Source organism: Oncorhynchus kisutch, linkage group LG29, assembly GCF_002021735.2.
Source record: "Oncorhynchus kisutch isolate 150728-3 linkage group LG29, Okis_V2, whole genome shotgun sequence".
NCBI lineage: Eukaryota > Metazoa > Chordata > Actinopteri > Salmoniformes > Salmonidae > Oncorhynchus > Oncorhynchus kisutch.
The window spans coordinates 41567997-41585388 of NC_034202.2; the positions used below are offsets into that span (position 1 = coordinate 41567997).

The window sequence follows — 17392 nt, forward strand, 5'->3', positions numbered from 1 at the left end:
AATCCTAGTGGTTGATAATCCTAGTGGTTGATAATCCTAGTAGTTGATAATCCTAGTAGTTGATAATCCTAGTAGTTGATAATCCTAGTAGTTGATAATCTTAGTGGTTGATAATCCTAGTGGTTGATAATCCTAGTGGTTGATAATCCTAGTAGTTGATAATCCTAGTAGTTGATAATCCTAGTAGTTGATAATCCTAGTCATAAAACACAACTCTAGTCATATTAGCAACGGTGTTTTCCCTATGGAACGAACATTGACATGTAGCCTACTGCCTTGTTATAGCCCTACTGCCTTGTTATAGCCCTACTGCCTTGTTATAGCCCTGCTGCCTTGTTATAGCCCTACTGCCTTGTTATAGTCCTACTGCCTTGTTATAGCCCTACTGCCTTGTTATAGCCCTGCTGCCTTGTTATAGTCCTACTGCCTTGTTATAGTTCTACTGCCTTGTTATAGCTCTACTGCCTTGTTATAGCCCTACTGCCTTGTTATAGCCCTACTGCCTTGTTATAGCCCTGCTGCCTTGTTATAGCCCTGCTGCCTTGTTATAGTCCTACTGCCTTGTTATAGCCCTACTGCCTTGTTATAGTCCTGCTGCCTTGTTATAGCCCTACTGCCTTGTTATAGCCCTGCTGCCTTGTTATAGTCCTACTGCCTTGTTATAGTCCTACTGCCTTGTTATAGCCCTACTGCCTTGTGTACATTGCTGTGCTTATAATGTGAAGAAATAATAGTTTAAGAAATAATAGTTTATCAACATTTTAAGATAAACGTTCATTGCTTTTTAAAGTAGAATTTCCATATTCTAAATGTTATGTTTAGATTAATTACCATATTCTAAATGTTATGTTAATGTGAATTACCATAATGTAAATGTTCTGTTAATGTGAATGACCATAATCTAGATGTGATTTCTGTCATTCTGAACACCGTGGTTGGACACCCTAATGGGTTACCATTCATATGGGTCTGGTACGTTTAAAATATATATGTTTTTAAATAAGAACAAATTCTTATTTACAATGACGGCCTACCCCGGCCAAACCCTAACCCAGACGACGCTGGGCCAATTGTGTGCCGCCCTATGGGACTCCCAATCACGGCCGGTAGTGATACAGCCTGGAATCGAACCAGGGTCTGTAGTGACACCTCTAGCACTGAGATGCGGTGCCTTAGACCTCTGTGCCACTCGGGAGCCCTGTTTCTTAAATGTCCGGTAAATTAAAATGCTGCCTGTCAAATGTCTGCATTTTCCTAATGGAAACACACACACACACACACACACACACACACACACACCCTAACCTGTGCTCTTTTTCTCTCTTCAGGTTCTTCACTACTCTGGTCCTTCAGGACCTTGTCAATGAGGTTCCTCTGGGTACCGTGGCAACCAAGTACAACTGTAGCCGCGGACAGCTACAGTCACTACAGCAGTCTGCCTCTACGTATGCAGGTAAACACACACAGCCCTGCCCAGGTAAACAGTAGTCTTTTTCCTCCCCTAGGTAACAGTGTTCTGTTAGTTACTTCTGTCCCCGCATGTCCCAGACCATGTTGTAACCATAGTAACGGTGTGGTTTCCTGTCCCGTAGGCATGGTAACGGTGTTCTGCCGGCGGCTGGGATGGCACAGCTTGGAGTTACTCCTGTCCCAGTACCAGACCAGGCTGAGCTTTGGGGTCCAGAGGGAACTGGTCGACCTGGTCAGGGTCTCACTGCTGAGCGCAACAAGGGCACGAACACTCTACGACCAGGGCCTCGCTACGGTGGCCCAGCTGGCCAGGGCAAAGGTCACTGAGGTGGAGAAGGCCCTACGCAAGGCTGTCCCCTTTAAGAGGTTAGGAGGAGGGAGGAGAGTGTGTTGTAAAGGGCTGGTGGTGGTGGTGGTGGTGGTGATGATGATGATGATGGTGATGATCTCTTCCTCTCCAGTTCTCGTCGTGCGATGGATGAGACCGAGGGGGAGGCAGCCGAGAGGCGGAGCTTACGGTGTGTCTGGGTCAGTGGGGGGCGTGCTCTAACAGAATACGAGGCAGCCATTGAAATCGTGTCTGAGGCCAGGCTCCTCCTCCAGCAAGACCTCGCCCTATTGGGGGTGACCTGGGACCCAGGGACACTGCCCACGGAAACACGCCCTAACAACGACCATGACAACGACTCACCTGAGACACAGCGGGACCGGGCCAAATCCTGGAGAGATCAAGAGAGGAGGTTAAATGAGAAGAAAGAGATGGAAGATGGAGGGAGAAACGTGGTTGAACAGAAAGAGGTAGAGGGGAGAGAGAAGAACGAGGGAGTGGAGGTGGGAGAGAGGGAAGAGAGAGGAGTGGAGGTGGGAGAGAGGGAAGAGAGAGGAGTGGAGGTGGGAGAGAGAAAGGAGAGAGGAGGAGTGGAGGTGGGAGAGAGGGAAGAGAGAGGAGTGGAGGTGGGAGAGAGGGAAGAGAGAGGAGTGGAGGTGGGAGAGAGAAAGGAGAGAGGAGGAGTGGAGGTGGGAAAGAGGGAAGAGAGAGGAGTGGAGGTGGGAGAGAGGGAAGAGGGAGGAGTGGAGGTGGGAGAGAGGGAAGAGGGAGGAGGAGTGGAGGTGGGAGAGAGGGAAGAGGGAGGAAGCGAGGAAGACCCTAACCTTCCTGTCTGTGACAGGAGAGGTATAAACACCCAGGACTTAGCTGAACTAGTCAGTAGCCCTCACCCCCCTCTCAATCCCTCCAACCACCCCTTCCACTCTCCCCCTCCCCGTTTCAGAGCCCCCACCTCCCGAGTGGAGGAACCTCTGACCAGTGTTTCTGGGGGGACAGTAAAGAGGGACGGACTGGGCGTGGCAGGGAGATCTCCTGCACAGGCATGTAGAAGACAGCCGTCCACAGCTCTGAGGAAAGTACTGCGCTCTATACACTCAGAGAGGAGGGAGGAGGAGGAGAGGAGGGAGGAGGATGAAAAGAGGGAGGATGAAAAGAGGGGAGAGAGAGAGGAGGAGATGGGAGAAAGGGAGGAGAAGAGTGTAGAGAAAAGAGAGAGTGAGGAGAGGAGGAGAGGAACATCGTTTAAACTTCCTCCTAAAACACTACCAGTCCCTGCCCCGATCTCGGTTTCTACCCCAAAGTCTGCACCTCTCCTCCAGAGCAAGGCACAACCAGAGGTCCCTGTCCCCCCTCCTCCCTGCCTCCTCTCCCCTGTCCCCCCTCCTCCCTGCCTTCTCTCCCCTGTCCCCCCTCCTCCCTGCCTCCTCTCCCCTGTCCCCCCCCCTCCCTGCCTTCTCTCCCCTGTCCCCCCTCCTCCCTGCCTCCTCTCCCCTGTCCCCCCTCCTCCCTGCCTCCTCTCCCCTGTCCCCTCCTCCCTGCCTCCTCTCCCCTGTCCCCCCTCCTCCCTGCCTCCTCTCCCCTGTCCCCCCTCCTCCCTGCCTCCTCTCCCCTGTCCCCTCTCCTCCCTGCCTCCTCTCCCCTGTCCCCTCTCCTCCCTGCCTCCTCTCCCCTGTCCCCCCTCCTCCCTGCCTCCTCTCCCCTGTCCCCCCTCCTCCCCTCTTCCTCTCCTCTGCCCAAGCCCCAGCTCTTTCTCTCTCTTTTGTAGTCAAACGCCGCAGGGTGGAAGAGCAGGATAGGTGTGGGTCTCCTGAACTCTACGAGGAGGAGGAGGAGGAGGAGGAGGAGGAGGAGGGAAGGTTTGGGGATAGTTTGGAGTTGGACACTCAGACTGAGAGAATGATTCTACTACAAGACCAGAGAGGAAGGAGGGAGAAAGGTGGAGAGGAGGAGAGAGGAAGGAGGGAGAAAGGTGGAGAGGAGGAGAGAGGAAGGAGGGAGAAAGGTGGAGAGGGAGGAGAGAGGAAGGAGGGAGAAAGGTGGAGAGGAGGAGAGAGGAAGGAGGGAGAAGGGTGGAGAGGAGGAGAGAGGAAGGAGGGAGAAAGGTGGAGAGGAGGAGAGAGGAAGGAGGGAGAAAGGTGGAGAGGAGGAGAGAGGGAAGAGGGAGAAGGATGGAGAGGAGGAGAGAGGGAACAGGGAGAAGGGTGGAGAGGGGAAATCCACCGACATTAACCCACCGAACCCCTCACCAGTCAACAGTATCCATGGCAACCCCCATACCTATGGTTTCCATGACGACGCTGCGCCCAGATACAACTTCTCTCTGACTGACAGCCAGATGGAACAGATCCTCGACAACCAGGTACACACACACACACACTCACTCAACCACAGCCACCACATTGATGATGATGATGATGATGATGATGATGATGATGGTGGTGGTGGTGGTGGTGGTGGTGGTAGTGATGATGGTGGTGGTGATGGTGATGGTGATGATGATGGTGGTGATGATGATGGTGGGGGTGGTGGTGGTAGTGATGATGGTGGTGATGATGATGGTGGTGGTGGTAGTGATGATGGTGGGGGTGGTGGTGGTGATGATGATGATGGTGGTGATGATGATGGTGGTGGTAATGGTGATGATGATGGTAATGGTGATGATGATAATGATGGTGGTGGTGGTAATGGTGGTGGTGGTGATGGTGATGATGATGATGGTGGTGATGATGATGGTGTTGGTGGGGATGTTTATGGTGGTGAATATGATGGTGGGGATGTTGATGGGGGTGATGGTAATGATGGTGGTGATGGTGATGATGATGGTGTTTATGATGGTAGTGGTGGTGATGATGATGGTGGTGGTGGTGGTGGTGGTGATGATGGAGATGATAGTAATGATGATGGTGTTTATGATGATGGTGATGGTGATGATGATGGTGGTGTTGGTGGGGATGTTGGTGATGGTGAATATGGTGGTAATGATGGTGTTTATGATGATGATGGTGGTGATGGAGATGATGGTGTTTATGATGATGGTGTTTATGATGGAGATGATGGTGTTTATGATGATGATGGTGTTTATGATGGAGATGGTGTTTATGATGATGATGGTGTTTATGATGGAGATGGTGTTTATGATGATGATTGTGTTTATGATGGAGATGGTGTTTATGATGATGGTGTTTTATGATGGAGATGGTGTTTATGATGATGATGGTGTTTATGATGATGATGATGGTGTTTATGGTGATGGTGTTTTATGATGGAGATGGTGTTTATGATGATGGAGATGGTGTTTATGATGATGATGGTGTTTATGATGATGGAGATGGTGTTTATGATGATGGAGATGGTGTTTATGATGATGGTGTTTATGATGATGGAGATCGTGTTTATGATGATGATGGTGTTTATGATGATGATGGTGTTTATGATGATGGTGTTTATGATTATGATGGAGATGGTGTTTATGATGATGGTGTTTATGATGGAGATGGTGTTTATGATGATGATGGTGTTTATGATGATGATGGTGTTTATGAAGGAGATGATGGTGTTTTATGATGGAGATGATGTTTATGATGATGGTGTTTATGATGGAGATGGTGTTTATGATGATGATGATGATGGTGTTTATGATGATGGTGTTTATGATGATGATGGTGTTTATGATGGAGATGGTGTTTATGATGATGGAGATGGTGTTTATGATGATGGTGTTTATGATGATGGTGTTTATGATGGAGATGGTGTTTATGATGATGGTGTTTATGATGGAGATGGTGTTTATGATGATGGTGTTTATGATGGAGGTGTTTATAATGATGATGATGATGGTGGTGATGATGGGAATGGTGGTGGTGATGATGGAGATGATGATGATAGTGATGATGATGGTAGTGATGATGATGACGATGGTTTGGATGATGGTGATGGTGATGATGGTGGCGGTGATGATGATGGTGGTGGTGATGATACTTATGATGATCATGGTGGTGATGATGATGATGGTAAGGATGATGGTGGTGTACTCTTCCTCCCACAGATCTTGGCAGGCGATAATGATGACGATGATGAACCCTTCCCACCCCCTAGCGCACACCGCTCCTCAGTGACCAATGAGAAGAGTCTAAACGGCAGTAGCAGCTTCCTATTCGACAGCCTGTACGACAGCTCTTTATTGGCTGGGCTTAGCCACGACTCTCACCAATCAGAGGAAGAGAAGGAGGGGCCTGTTGTCATGGAGACCAGTCTCCTGTCCAACCAGCAGCGGCAACGCAGCGGGCTCATAGCCAATCAGGAGGCAGAGGAACAGGAGGCCGTCCAATGGGGCGAGTCGTCCTTCAACCTATCAGAGTGGGGCGACTCTCTGCTGGTTGGAGAGCACTTCCTGGAGAGGAGGAGCCTGCTGAGACACACGGAGGGACTGCAACACGAACAAGACTGCGGTCAGACCGACAGACCCCAACCTGACCATGGGGAAACAGAACAACAAGGACCTCAACCCAACCACAGCAATGGTCAGACAGACGATCACGGTCGGGGAAAAAACACACATGACCAGTGTTTGACGGAGCGACCTCAACACAACCACAGTGGTCTGTTATATGAACCCAAAGACAACCATAACCAGACAGACAGACTGACACAGAACACTGGTGGAGAAGAGGTGGAACCTTCCTGGTCAGAGAGACGGGGAGAGAAGAGGAGAGAGGGGATGAGACATGTAATGGGAGAGGAAAGGGAGAAAAAGGAGGAGATGGAGGGGTTGAGAAGGAGAGAGATGTGAGAGGTGTTGCAGTGTGTGAGAGCAGGCTGTTTAAAAGACCTGCATCACGGAGAGATGGAGGGAGAGAGCGAGAGGAGGAGAGAGAGAAGAGGAGAGAGTCTGAACCCTCCCTCCTCTGCAGCCCTGGACTCCAGGACATCTTTGATCGTTGGCCTAGTATGTCTGACCAGCCCTCCCAACACCCTCTGCTGCTACCTGCTCACACACTCACACACACTGCTGTTGACAACCAAGACTCAGAGGACAGTTTGACTGGTCTGACTGAACTAACAGCACTGGGACGTGCTGAGGAGGACAGAGAGACAGAGGACAGTTTGACTGGTCTGACTGATCTAACAGCACTGGTACGTGCTGAGGAGGACAGAGAGACCAGTGTGAGATGGGGGGAGACGAGGCAACCCCTGAGGGAGAAAGAGGGGGAGAGACGAGGGGAGACAGGAGAGAACAACGTGAGATGGGGGGAGACAGGGGGTCAACTGGGAGAGAGAGAAGAGGGGAGATCAGGTGGGGCTCATGGGGACCTCATCCCCCCAACTCAAGAAACTGTTAAACTGACCATCTCCTCTGTCCGATCACCTCACATTATGAGGACTATCAACCAATCACCTTACACCACTAGGACTATCAATCATTCACCTCTCACCACCAGACCTCTCAACCAACCAACTCATATTTCCCATCCTCTCAACCAATCAACCCCCACCCCTCGACCTATCCACCAATCAGCTCACTCCTCCCGCCTCCCTGATCAACCAGCAGTCTCTGTTGGTCCCCAGTTCCTGAAACCAGATCCCAAAACGGACACACACTCTCACTCAGCCCCCAAAACAGACCCTAAACCTCCCTGTCACCCCAAAACAGACCCTAAACCTCCCTGTCACCCCAAAACAGACCCTAACCCTCACCCCAAAACAGACCCTAAACCTCCCCCCAAAACAGATACCAAACCTCCCCCCAAAACAGACACCAAACCTCCCCCTCAACCCAAAACGTTGCTAGACTCTCCTTCTGTCCTCTCCTCCCCCTCATCTCTGACTGACGAGGGCTTCACCCTCCAGCTCTCCCAGGATGCATCTCTCTCTCCCAGCAGCCCTAGCGGTGGGCTGGCCATCATAGACGTGGCGAGCGACAGAACACTGTTCTACACCTTTATAGAGGAGTGGAGGAGGAAGGAGAGGTATTCCCTCGTTCCTGTCTGTCAAACGAAAGAACACGGAGGAGACGGAGGGATTGGAGGGAGGCAGATCAGAGGTAACTACGCACGCACAGACACACTCACACCAGGGCTACAATTTCCTTGCGGAGGCCCTATTGAGTGGCTGTAATGCATGCCTTGCGTCCAATGTGCCCCAGTGATTATGGAGACTATTATTTCTAGCAAACCAGATTCCTTTCCTGAAGTTGTACATTTGCTATGTCAAATCAAACTGTATTTGTCACATGCGCCGAAAACAACAGAATACTGTGAAATACTTACAAGCCTTTAACCAACAACGCAGTTCAAGAAATAGAGTTAAGAAAATATTTACTAAATAAACTAAAGGAAAAAAAGAAAAAGTATCATTATTTGATCAAACGGTAACACAAGAAATGTACATAACAGTAACAAGGCTATATACAGGGGGTACAGCGGGGGTACAGGGGGTACAGTGGGGGTACGATGAGCGGGGGTACAGTGTAAAGTGACGATGCATAGGTATTTCTCTCGTCTGGTAGGCTCGCGTCACTGGGCAGCTCGCGGCTGGGTTTCCCTTTGAAGTCTGTAATGGTTATCAAGCCCTGCCACATCCGACGAGCGTCAGAGCCGGTGTAGTAGGATTCAGTCTTAGTCCTGTATTGAAGCTTTTCCTGTCTGAGGAGTAGCAGGATTTCTGATAAGATTCCGGATTACTGTCCCGCTCCTTGAAAGCGGCAGTTCTAGCCTTAAGCCTGGTGCAGATGTTGCCTGTAATCCATGGCTTCTGTTTGGGAAATGTACGTATGGTCACTGTGGGGACGACGTCGTCGATACACTTATTGATGAAGCCGGTGACTGAGGTGGTGTATTCCTCAATGCCATTGGATGAATCCTGGAACATATTCTAGTCTGTGCTAGCAAAACAGTCCTGTAGCGTAGCATCCGCGCCATCTGACCACTTCCATATTGAGTGAGTCACTGGTCCTTTCTGCTTTAGTTTTTGCTTGTAATCAGGAGGATAGAATTCTGGTCAGATTTGCCAAATGGAGGGCGGGGGAGAGCTTTGAATGTGTCTCTAGAGTTAGTTTTTTCTTCTATGGTTGCACATGTTTCGGATTTAATTTTGCCTGCATTAAAGCCCCCGGCCACTAGGAGTGCCGCTTCTGGATGAACATTTTGTTGTTTGTTTATGGTTGTTTATTTATTACACACAAATAGCCTAGTTTGGCGGGATATCAGTGAGAGCAACTCCTACAGTTGGTGATGAACTCTTCCTTACAGCTGGTGATGAACTCTTCCTACAGCTTGTGATGAACTGCTGGTGATGAACTCTTCCTACAGCTGGTGATGAACTCTTCCTACAGTTGGTGATGAACTCTTCCTACAGCTGGTGATGAACTCTTCCTACAGCTGGTGATGAACTCTTCCTACAGCTGGTGATGAACTCTTCCTACAGCTGGTGATGAACTCTTCCTACAGCTGGTGATGAACTCTTCCTACAGCTGGTGATGAACTCTTCCTACAGCTGGTGATGAACTCTTCCTACAGCTGGTGATGAACTCTTCCTACAGCTGGTGATGAACTCTTCCTACAGCTGGTGATGAACTCTTCCTACAGTTGGTGATGAACTCTTTCTACAGTTGGTGATGAACTCTTTCTACAGCTGGTGATGAACTCTTTCTACAGTTGGTGATGAACTCTTCCTACAGTTGGTGATGAACTCTTCCTACAGTTGGTGATGAACTCTTTCTACAGCTGGTGATGAACTCTTTCTACAGCTGGTGATGAACTCTTCCTACAGTTGGTGATGAACTCTTCCTACAGTTGGTGATGAACTCTTCCTACAGTTGGTGATGAACTCTTTCTACAGCTGGTGATGAACTCTTTCTACAGCTGGTGATGAACTCTTCCTACAGCTGGTGATGAACTCTTCCTACAGTTGGTGATGAACTCTTCCTACAGTTGGTGATGAACTCTTCCTACAGTTGGTGATGAACTCTTCCTACAGTTGGTGATGAATTCTTTCTACAGCTGGTGATGAACTCTTTCTACAGCTGGTGATGAACTCTTCCAACAGCTGGTGATGAACTCTTCTTACAGCTGGTGATGAACTCTTCCTACAGCTGGTGATGATCTCTTCTTACAGTTGGTGATGAACTCTTCTTACAGTTGGTGATGAACTCTTCTACAGCTGGTGATGATCTCTTCTTACAGCTGGTGATGAACTCTTCCTACAGCTGTTGATGAACAGCTGGTGATGAACTCTTCCTACAGCTGGTGATGAACTCTTCCTACAGCTGGTGATGAACTCTTCCTACAGCTGGTGATGAACTCTACCTACAGCTGGTGATGAACTCTTTCTACAGCTGGTGATGAACTCTTCCTACAGCTGGTGATGAACTCTACCTACAGCTGGTGATGTACAGCTGGTGATGAACTCTTCCTACAGCTGGTGATGAACTCTACCTACAGCTGGTGATGAACTCAAATCAAATCAAATTTTATTTGTCACATACACATGGTTAGCAGATGTTAATGCGAGTGTAGCGAAATGCTTGTGCTTCTAGTTCCGACAATGCAGTAATAACGAACAAGTAATCTAACTAACAATTCCAAAAAACTACTGTCTTATACACAGTGTAAGGGGATAAAGAATATGTACATAAGGATATATGAATGAGTGATGGTACAGAGCAGCATAGGCAAGATACAGTAGATGATATCGAGTACAGTATAACATATGAGATGAGTATGTAAACAAAGTGGCATAGTTAAAGTGGTTAGTGATACATGTATTACATAAGGATGCAGTCGATGATATAGAGTACAGTATATACGTATGCATATGAGATGAATAATGTAGGGTAAGTAACATTATATAAGGTAGCATTGTTTAAAGTGGCTAGTGATATATTTACATCATTTCCCATCAATTCCCATTATTAAAGTGGCTGGAGTTGAGTCAGTGTCATTGACAGTGTGTTGGCAGCAGCCACTCAATGTTAGTGGTGGCTGTTTAACAGTCTGATGGCCTTGAGATAGAAGCTGTTTTTCAGTCTCTCGGTCCCAGCTTTGATGCACCTGTACTGAGCTCGCCTTCTGGATGACAGCGGGGTGAACAGGCAGTGGCTCGGGTGGTTGATGTCCTTGATGATCTTTATGGCCTTCCTGTAGCATCGGGTGGTGTAGGTGTCCTGGAGGGCAGGTAGTTTGCCCCCGGTTATGCGTTGTGCAGACCTCACTACCCTCTGGAGAGCCTTACGGTTGAGGGCGGTGCAGTTGCCATACCAGGCGGTGATACAGCCCGCCAGGATGCTCTCGATTGTGCATCTGTAGAAGTTTGTGAGTGCTTTTGGTGACAAGCCGAATTTCTTCAGCCTCCTGAGGTTGAAGAGGCGCTGCTGCGCCTTCTTCACGATGCTGTCTGTGTGAGTGGACCAATTCAGTTTGTCTGTGATGTGTATGCCGAGGAACTTAAAACTTGCTACCCTCTCCACTACTGTTCCATCGATGTGGATAGGGGGGTGTTCCCTCTGCTGTTTCCTGAAGTCCACAATCATCTCCTTAGTTTTGTTGACGTTGAGTGTGAGGTTATTTTCCTGACACCACACTCCGAGGGCCCTCACCTCCTCCCTGTAGGCCGTCTCGTCGTTGTTGGTAATCAAGCCTACCACTGTTGTGTCGTCCGCAAACTTGATGATTGAGTTGGAGGCGTGCGTGGCAACGCAGTCGTGGGTGAACAGGGAGTACAGGAGAGGGCTCAGAACGCACCCTTGTGGGGCCCCAGTGTTGAGGATCAGCGGGGAGGAGATGTTGTTGCCTACCCTCACCACCTGGGGGCGGCCCGTCAGGAAGTCCAGTACCCAGTTGCACAGGGCGGGGTCGAGACCCAGGGTCTCGAGCTTGATGACGAGCTTGGAGGGTACTATGGTGTTGAATGCCGAGCTGTAGTCGATGAACAGCATTCTCACATAGGTATTCCTCTTGTCCAGATGGGTTAGGGCAGTGTGCAGTGTGGTTGAGATTGCATCGTCTGTGGACCTATTTGGGCGGTAAGCAAATTGGAGTGGGTCTAGGGTGTCAGGTAGGGTGGAGGTGATATGGTCCTTGACTAGTCTCTCAAAGCACTTCATGATGACTGATGTGAGTGCTACGGGGCGGTAGTCGTTTAGCTCAGTTACCTTAGCTTTCTTGGGAACAGGAAAAATGGTGGCCCTCTTGAAGCATGTGGGAACAGCAGACTGGTATAGGGATTGATTGAATATGTCCGTAAACACACCGGCCAGCTGGTCTGCGCATGCTCTGAGGGCGCGGCTGGGGATGCCGTCTGGGCCTGCAGCCTTGCGAGGGTTAACACGTTTAAATGTCTTACTCACCTCGGCTGCAGTGAAGGAGAGTCCGCATGTTTTCGTTGCAGGCCGTGTCAGTGGCACTGTATTGTCCTCAAAGCGGGCAAAAAAGTTATTTAGTCTGCCTGGGAGCAAGACATCCTGGTCCGTGACTGGGCTGGATTTCTTCCTGTAGTCCGTGATTGACTGTAGACCCTGCCACAAGCCTCTTGTGTCTGAGCCGTTGAATTGGGATTCTACTTTGTCTCTGTACTGGCGCTTAGCTTGTTTGATAGCCTTGCGGAGGGAATAGCTGCACTGTTTGTATTCGGTCATGTTACCAGACACCTTGCCCTGATTAAAAGCAGTGGTTCGCGCTTTCAGTTTCACACGAATGCTGCCATCAATCCACGGTTTCTGGTTAGGGAATGTTTTAATCGTTGCTATGGGAACGACATCTTCAACGCACGTTCTAATGAACTCGCACACCGAATCAGCGTATTCGTCAATGTTGTTATCTGACGCAATACGAAACATCTCCCAGTCCACGTGATGGAAGCAGTCTTGGAGTGTGGAGTCAGCTTGGTCGGACCAGCGTTGGACAGACCTCAGCGTGGGAGCCTCTTGTTTTAGTTTCTGTCTGTAGGCAGGGATCAACAAAATGGAGTCGTGGTCAGCTTTTCCGAAAGGGGGGCGGGGCAGGGCATTATATGCGTCGCGGAAGTTAGAGTAACAATGATCCAAGGTCTTTCCACCCCTGGTTGCGCAATCGATATGCTGATCAAATTTAGGGAGTCTTGTTTTCAGATTAGCCTTGTTAAAATCCCCAGCTACAATGAATGTAGCCTCCGGATAAATCGTTTCCAGTTTGCAGAGAGTTAAATAAAGTTCGTTCAGAGCCATCGATGTGTCTGCTTGGGGGGGGATATATACGGCTGTGATTATAATCGAAGAGAATTCTCTTGGTAGATAATGCGGTCTACATTTGATTGTGAGGAATTCTAAATCAGGTGAACAGAAGGATTTGAGTTCCTGTATGTTTCTTTCATCACACCATGTCACGTTAGCCATAAGGCATACGCCCCCGCCCCTCTTCTTACCAGAAAGATGTTTGTTTCTGTCGGCGCGATGCGTGGAGAAACCCGTTGGCTGCACCGCTTCGGATAGCGTCTCTCCGGTGAGCCATGTTTCCGTGAAGCAGAGAACGTTACAGTCTCTGATGTCCCTCTGGAATGCTACCCTTGCTCGGATTTCATCAACCTTGTTGTCAAGAGACTGGACATTGGCAAGAAGAATGCTAGGGAGTGGTGCACGGTGTGCCCGTCTCCGGAGTCTGACCAGAAGACCGCCTCGTTTCCCTCTCTTTCGGAGTCGTTTTTTTGGGTCGCTGCATGGAATCCACTCAGTTGTCCTGTTTGTAAGGCAGAACACAGGATCCGCGTCGCGAAAAACATATTCTTGGTCGTACTGATGGTGAGTTGACGCTGATCTTATATTCAGTAGTTCTTCTCGACTGTATGTAATGAAACCTAAGATGACCTGGGGTACTAATGTAAAAAATAACACGTAAAAAAACTAAAAACTGCATAGTTTCCTAGGAACGCGAAGCGAGGCGGCCATCTCTGTCGGCGCCGGAAGTATATAACTCTTCCTACAGCTGGTGATGAACTCTTCCTACAGCTGGTGATGAACTCTTCCAACAGCTGGTGATGAACTCTTCCTACAGCTGGTGATGAACTCTTTCTACAGCTGGTGATGAACTCTTCCTACAGCTGGTGATGAACTCTTCCTACAGCTGGTGATGAACTCTTCCTACAGCTGGTGATGAACTCTTCCTACAGCTGGTGATGAACTCTTCCTACAGCTGGTGATGAACTCTTCCTACAGCTGGTGATGAACTCTTTCTACAGCTGGTGATGAACTCTTCCTACAGCTGGTTGATGCTTGGAGAGAAACGTGTTCTGATAAGCCCAGTCATTGCCAACAATTCTAAATGCCCCGTGGGAAAAAACACAGCTTTAATGGCCTCTATTGAAAGAGGAGGATCCCAGCTTTCCATTCTATTGAAAAGAGGAGAATCTCAGCTTTCCATTCTATTGAAAAGAGGAGAATCTCAGCTTTCCATTCTATTGAAAAGAGGAGAATCTCAGCTTTCCATTCTATTGAAAAGAGGAGAATCTCAGCTTTCCATTCTTGTACTATTTATTTCTTAACTCCTGTCAGTGACCACGTTTACATGCACACAGTATTCTGGATAGAAGCTCATATCCAGCTTAAGGTATTTTGGGGGATACGCTGTTTACATGCACCTTTGATATCCAGCTGACAAGTCTGCCTGTACCCATGAATAAACAGAATATATCCTCATGGAAGTTCATATGGGTTAAGTGGAATAGTAACTAAAACAGGGACACTGACTGTAATGGAATAGTAACTCAAACAGGGACACTGACTAATGGAATAGTAACTAAAACAGGGACACCTTCTAATGGAATAGTAACTCAAACAGGGACACTGACTAATGGAATAGTAACTCAAACGGGGACACTGACTAATGGAATAGTAACTAAAACGGGGACACTGACTAATGGAATAGTAACTAAAACGGGGACACTGACTAATGGAATAGTAACTAAAACGGGGACACTGACTAATGGAATAGTAACTAAAACGGGGACACTGACTAATGGAATAGTAACTAAAACGGGGACACTGACTAATGGAATAGTAACTAAAACAGGGACACTGTAATGGAATAGTAACAAACGGGGACACTGACTAATGGAATAGTAACTAAAACGGGGACACTGACTAATGGACTAGTAACTAAAACAGGGACACTGACTAATGGAATAGTAACTAAAATGGGGACACTGACTAATGGACTAGTAACTAAAACAGGGACACTGACTAATAGACTAGTAACTAAAACAGGGACACTGACTAATAGACTAGTAACTAAAACAGGGACACTGACTAATGGACTAGTAACTAAAACAGGGACACTGACTAATGGAATAGTAACTAAAACAGGGACACTGACTAATGGAATAGTAACTAAAACATGGACACTGACTAATGGAATAGTAACTAAAACAGTGTCACTGACTAATGGAATAGTAACTCAAACGGGGACACTGACTAATGGACTAGTAACTAAAACAGGGACACTGACTAATGGAATAGTAACTAAAACAGGGACACTGACTAATGGAATAGTAACTAAAACGGGGACACTGACTAATGGAATAGTAACTAAAACAGGGACACTGACTAATGGACTAGTAACTAAAACAGGGACACTGACTAATGGACTAGTAACTAAAACAGGGACACTGACTAATGACACTGACTGTAGATCTATAACCTCATACATATTGCGGCATATACAGGGCCTTCCTAAAGTATTCAGACCCCTTCACTTCTACCACAGTTAGGTAGGTTGCAGCCTTATTCTAAAATTGATTAAACTGTTTCCCCCTCATCAATCTACACATAATACATTTTGAAATGTTTGCAAATTTATTTTCAAATAACACATCACATTTACATAAGTATTCAGACCCTTTACTCAGTACTTTTTCGAAGCACCTTTGGCAGCGATTACAGTCTCGAGTCTTCTTGGGTATAACTCTACAAGCTTGGCACACCTGTATTTGGGGAGTTTCTCCCAAATTTCTCTGCAGATCCTCTCGAGCTCTGTCAGGGTGGATGGGGAGCGTCGCTGCACAGCTATTTTCAAGTTTCTCCAGTGATGTTCGATCGGGGTCAAGTCCGGGCTCTGGCTGGGCCACATTCAGAGACTTGTCCCGAAGCCACTCTTGCTTCTTGGCTGTGTGCTTAGGGTCGTTGTCCTGTTGGAAGGTGAACCTTCGCCCCAGTCTGAGGTCCTGAGCGTTTTTGAACAGGTTTTCATCAAGGGATCTCTCTGTACTTTGCTCCGTTCATCTTTCCCTTGATCCTGACTAGTCTCCCAGTCCTGCTGCTGAAAAACATCCCCACAGCATGATGCTGCCACCACCATGCTTCACCGTAGGGATGGTGCCAGGTTTCCTCTACATGTGACACTTGGCAGTCAGGCCAAAGAGTTCAATCTTGGTTTCATCAGACCAGAGAATCTTGTTTCTCATTTTCTGAGTCTTTAGAAGCCTTTTGCCAAACTCCAAGTGGGCTGTCATGTCTTTTACTGAGGAGTGGCTTCCATCTGGCCACTCTACCATAAAGGCCTGATTGGTGGAGTGCTGCAGAGATGGTTGTCCTTCTGGAAGGTTCTCCCATCTCCACAGAGGAACGCTGGAGCTCTGTCAGAGTGACCATCGGGTTCTTTTTATTTGATAAATTTACAAAAAAAAATGAAAAACCTGTTTATGCTTTGTCATTATGGGGTATTGTGTGTAGAATGATGAGGAAAAATATGCACGCAAAACGAACTTAAGTCTGAGATTTAAGTCTCAGCTTTTAATTTCCTTAAAACCGGTGAAACTGATGACATTTTGCACAGGACCAATCTTTCCACTGTTTTGGAGCTATTTTCTCCTATAACAGGATGTTGGTGTGCATGTAAAGCTATAACAGGATGTTGGTGTGCATGTAAAGCTATAACAGGATGTTGGTGTACATGTAAACCTGTAACAGGATGTTGGTGTGCATGTAAACCTGTAACAGGATGTTGGTGTGCATGTAAACCTGTAACAGGATGTTGGTGTGCATGTAAACCTGTAACAGGATGTTGGTGTGCATGTAAACCTGTAACAGGATGTTGGTGTGCATGTAAACCTGTAACAGGATGTTGGTGTGCATGTAAACCTGTAACAGGATTTTGGTGTGCATGTAAAGCTATAACAGGATGTTGGTGTGCATGTAAACCTGTAACAGGATGTTGGTGTGCATGTAAACCTGTAACAGGATGTTGGTGTGCATGTAAACCTGTAACAGGATGTTGGTGTGCATGTAAACCTGTAACAGGATGTTGGTGTGCATGTAAACCTGTAACAGGATGTTGGTGTGCATGTAAACCTGTAACAGGATGTTGGTGTGCATGTAAACCTGTAACAGGATGTTGGTGTGCATGTAAAGCTATAACAGGATGTTGGTGTACATGTAAACCTGTAACAGGATGTTGGTGTACATGTAAACCTGTAACAGGATGTTGGTGTACATGTAAACCTGTAACAGGATGTTGGTGTGCATGTAAACCTGTAACAGGATGTTGGTGTGCATGTAAACCTGTAACAGGATGTTGGTGTGCATGTAAACCTGTAACAGGATGTTGGTGTGCATGTAAACCTGTAACAGGATGT

General features: G+C 47.6%; 1 protein-coding gene across 1 annotated transcript in view; it reads left to right on the forward strand.

Moving 5' to 3' along the window:
* The window catches only part of polq (polymerase (DNA directed), theta), an 84905-nt gene that overhangs the window by 46608 nt on the left and 20905 nt on the right, over positions 1 to 17392 (forward strand). The window contains 9 exon segments of the mRNA XM_031809091.1: positions 1329 to 1453; positions 1593 to 1836; positions 1932 to 2322; positions 2742 to 2838; positions 3564 to 3654; positions 4106 to 4157; positions 5067 to 5351; positions 5844 to 6318; positions 6426 to 7838. Of these exon segments, the coding sequence (XP_031664951.1) occupies positions 1329 to 1453; positions 1593 to 1836; positions 1932 to 2322; positions 2742 to 2838; positions 3564 to 3654; positions 4106 to 4157; positions 5067 to 5351; positions 5844 to 6318; positions 6426 to 7838 (3173 nt within the window).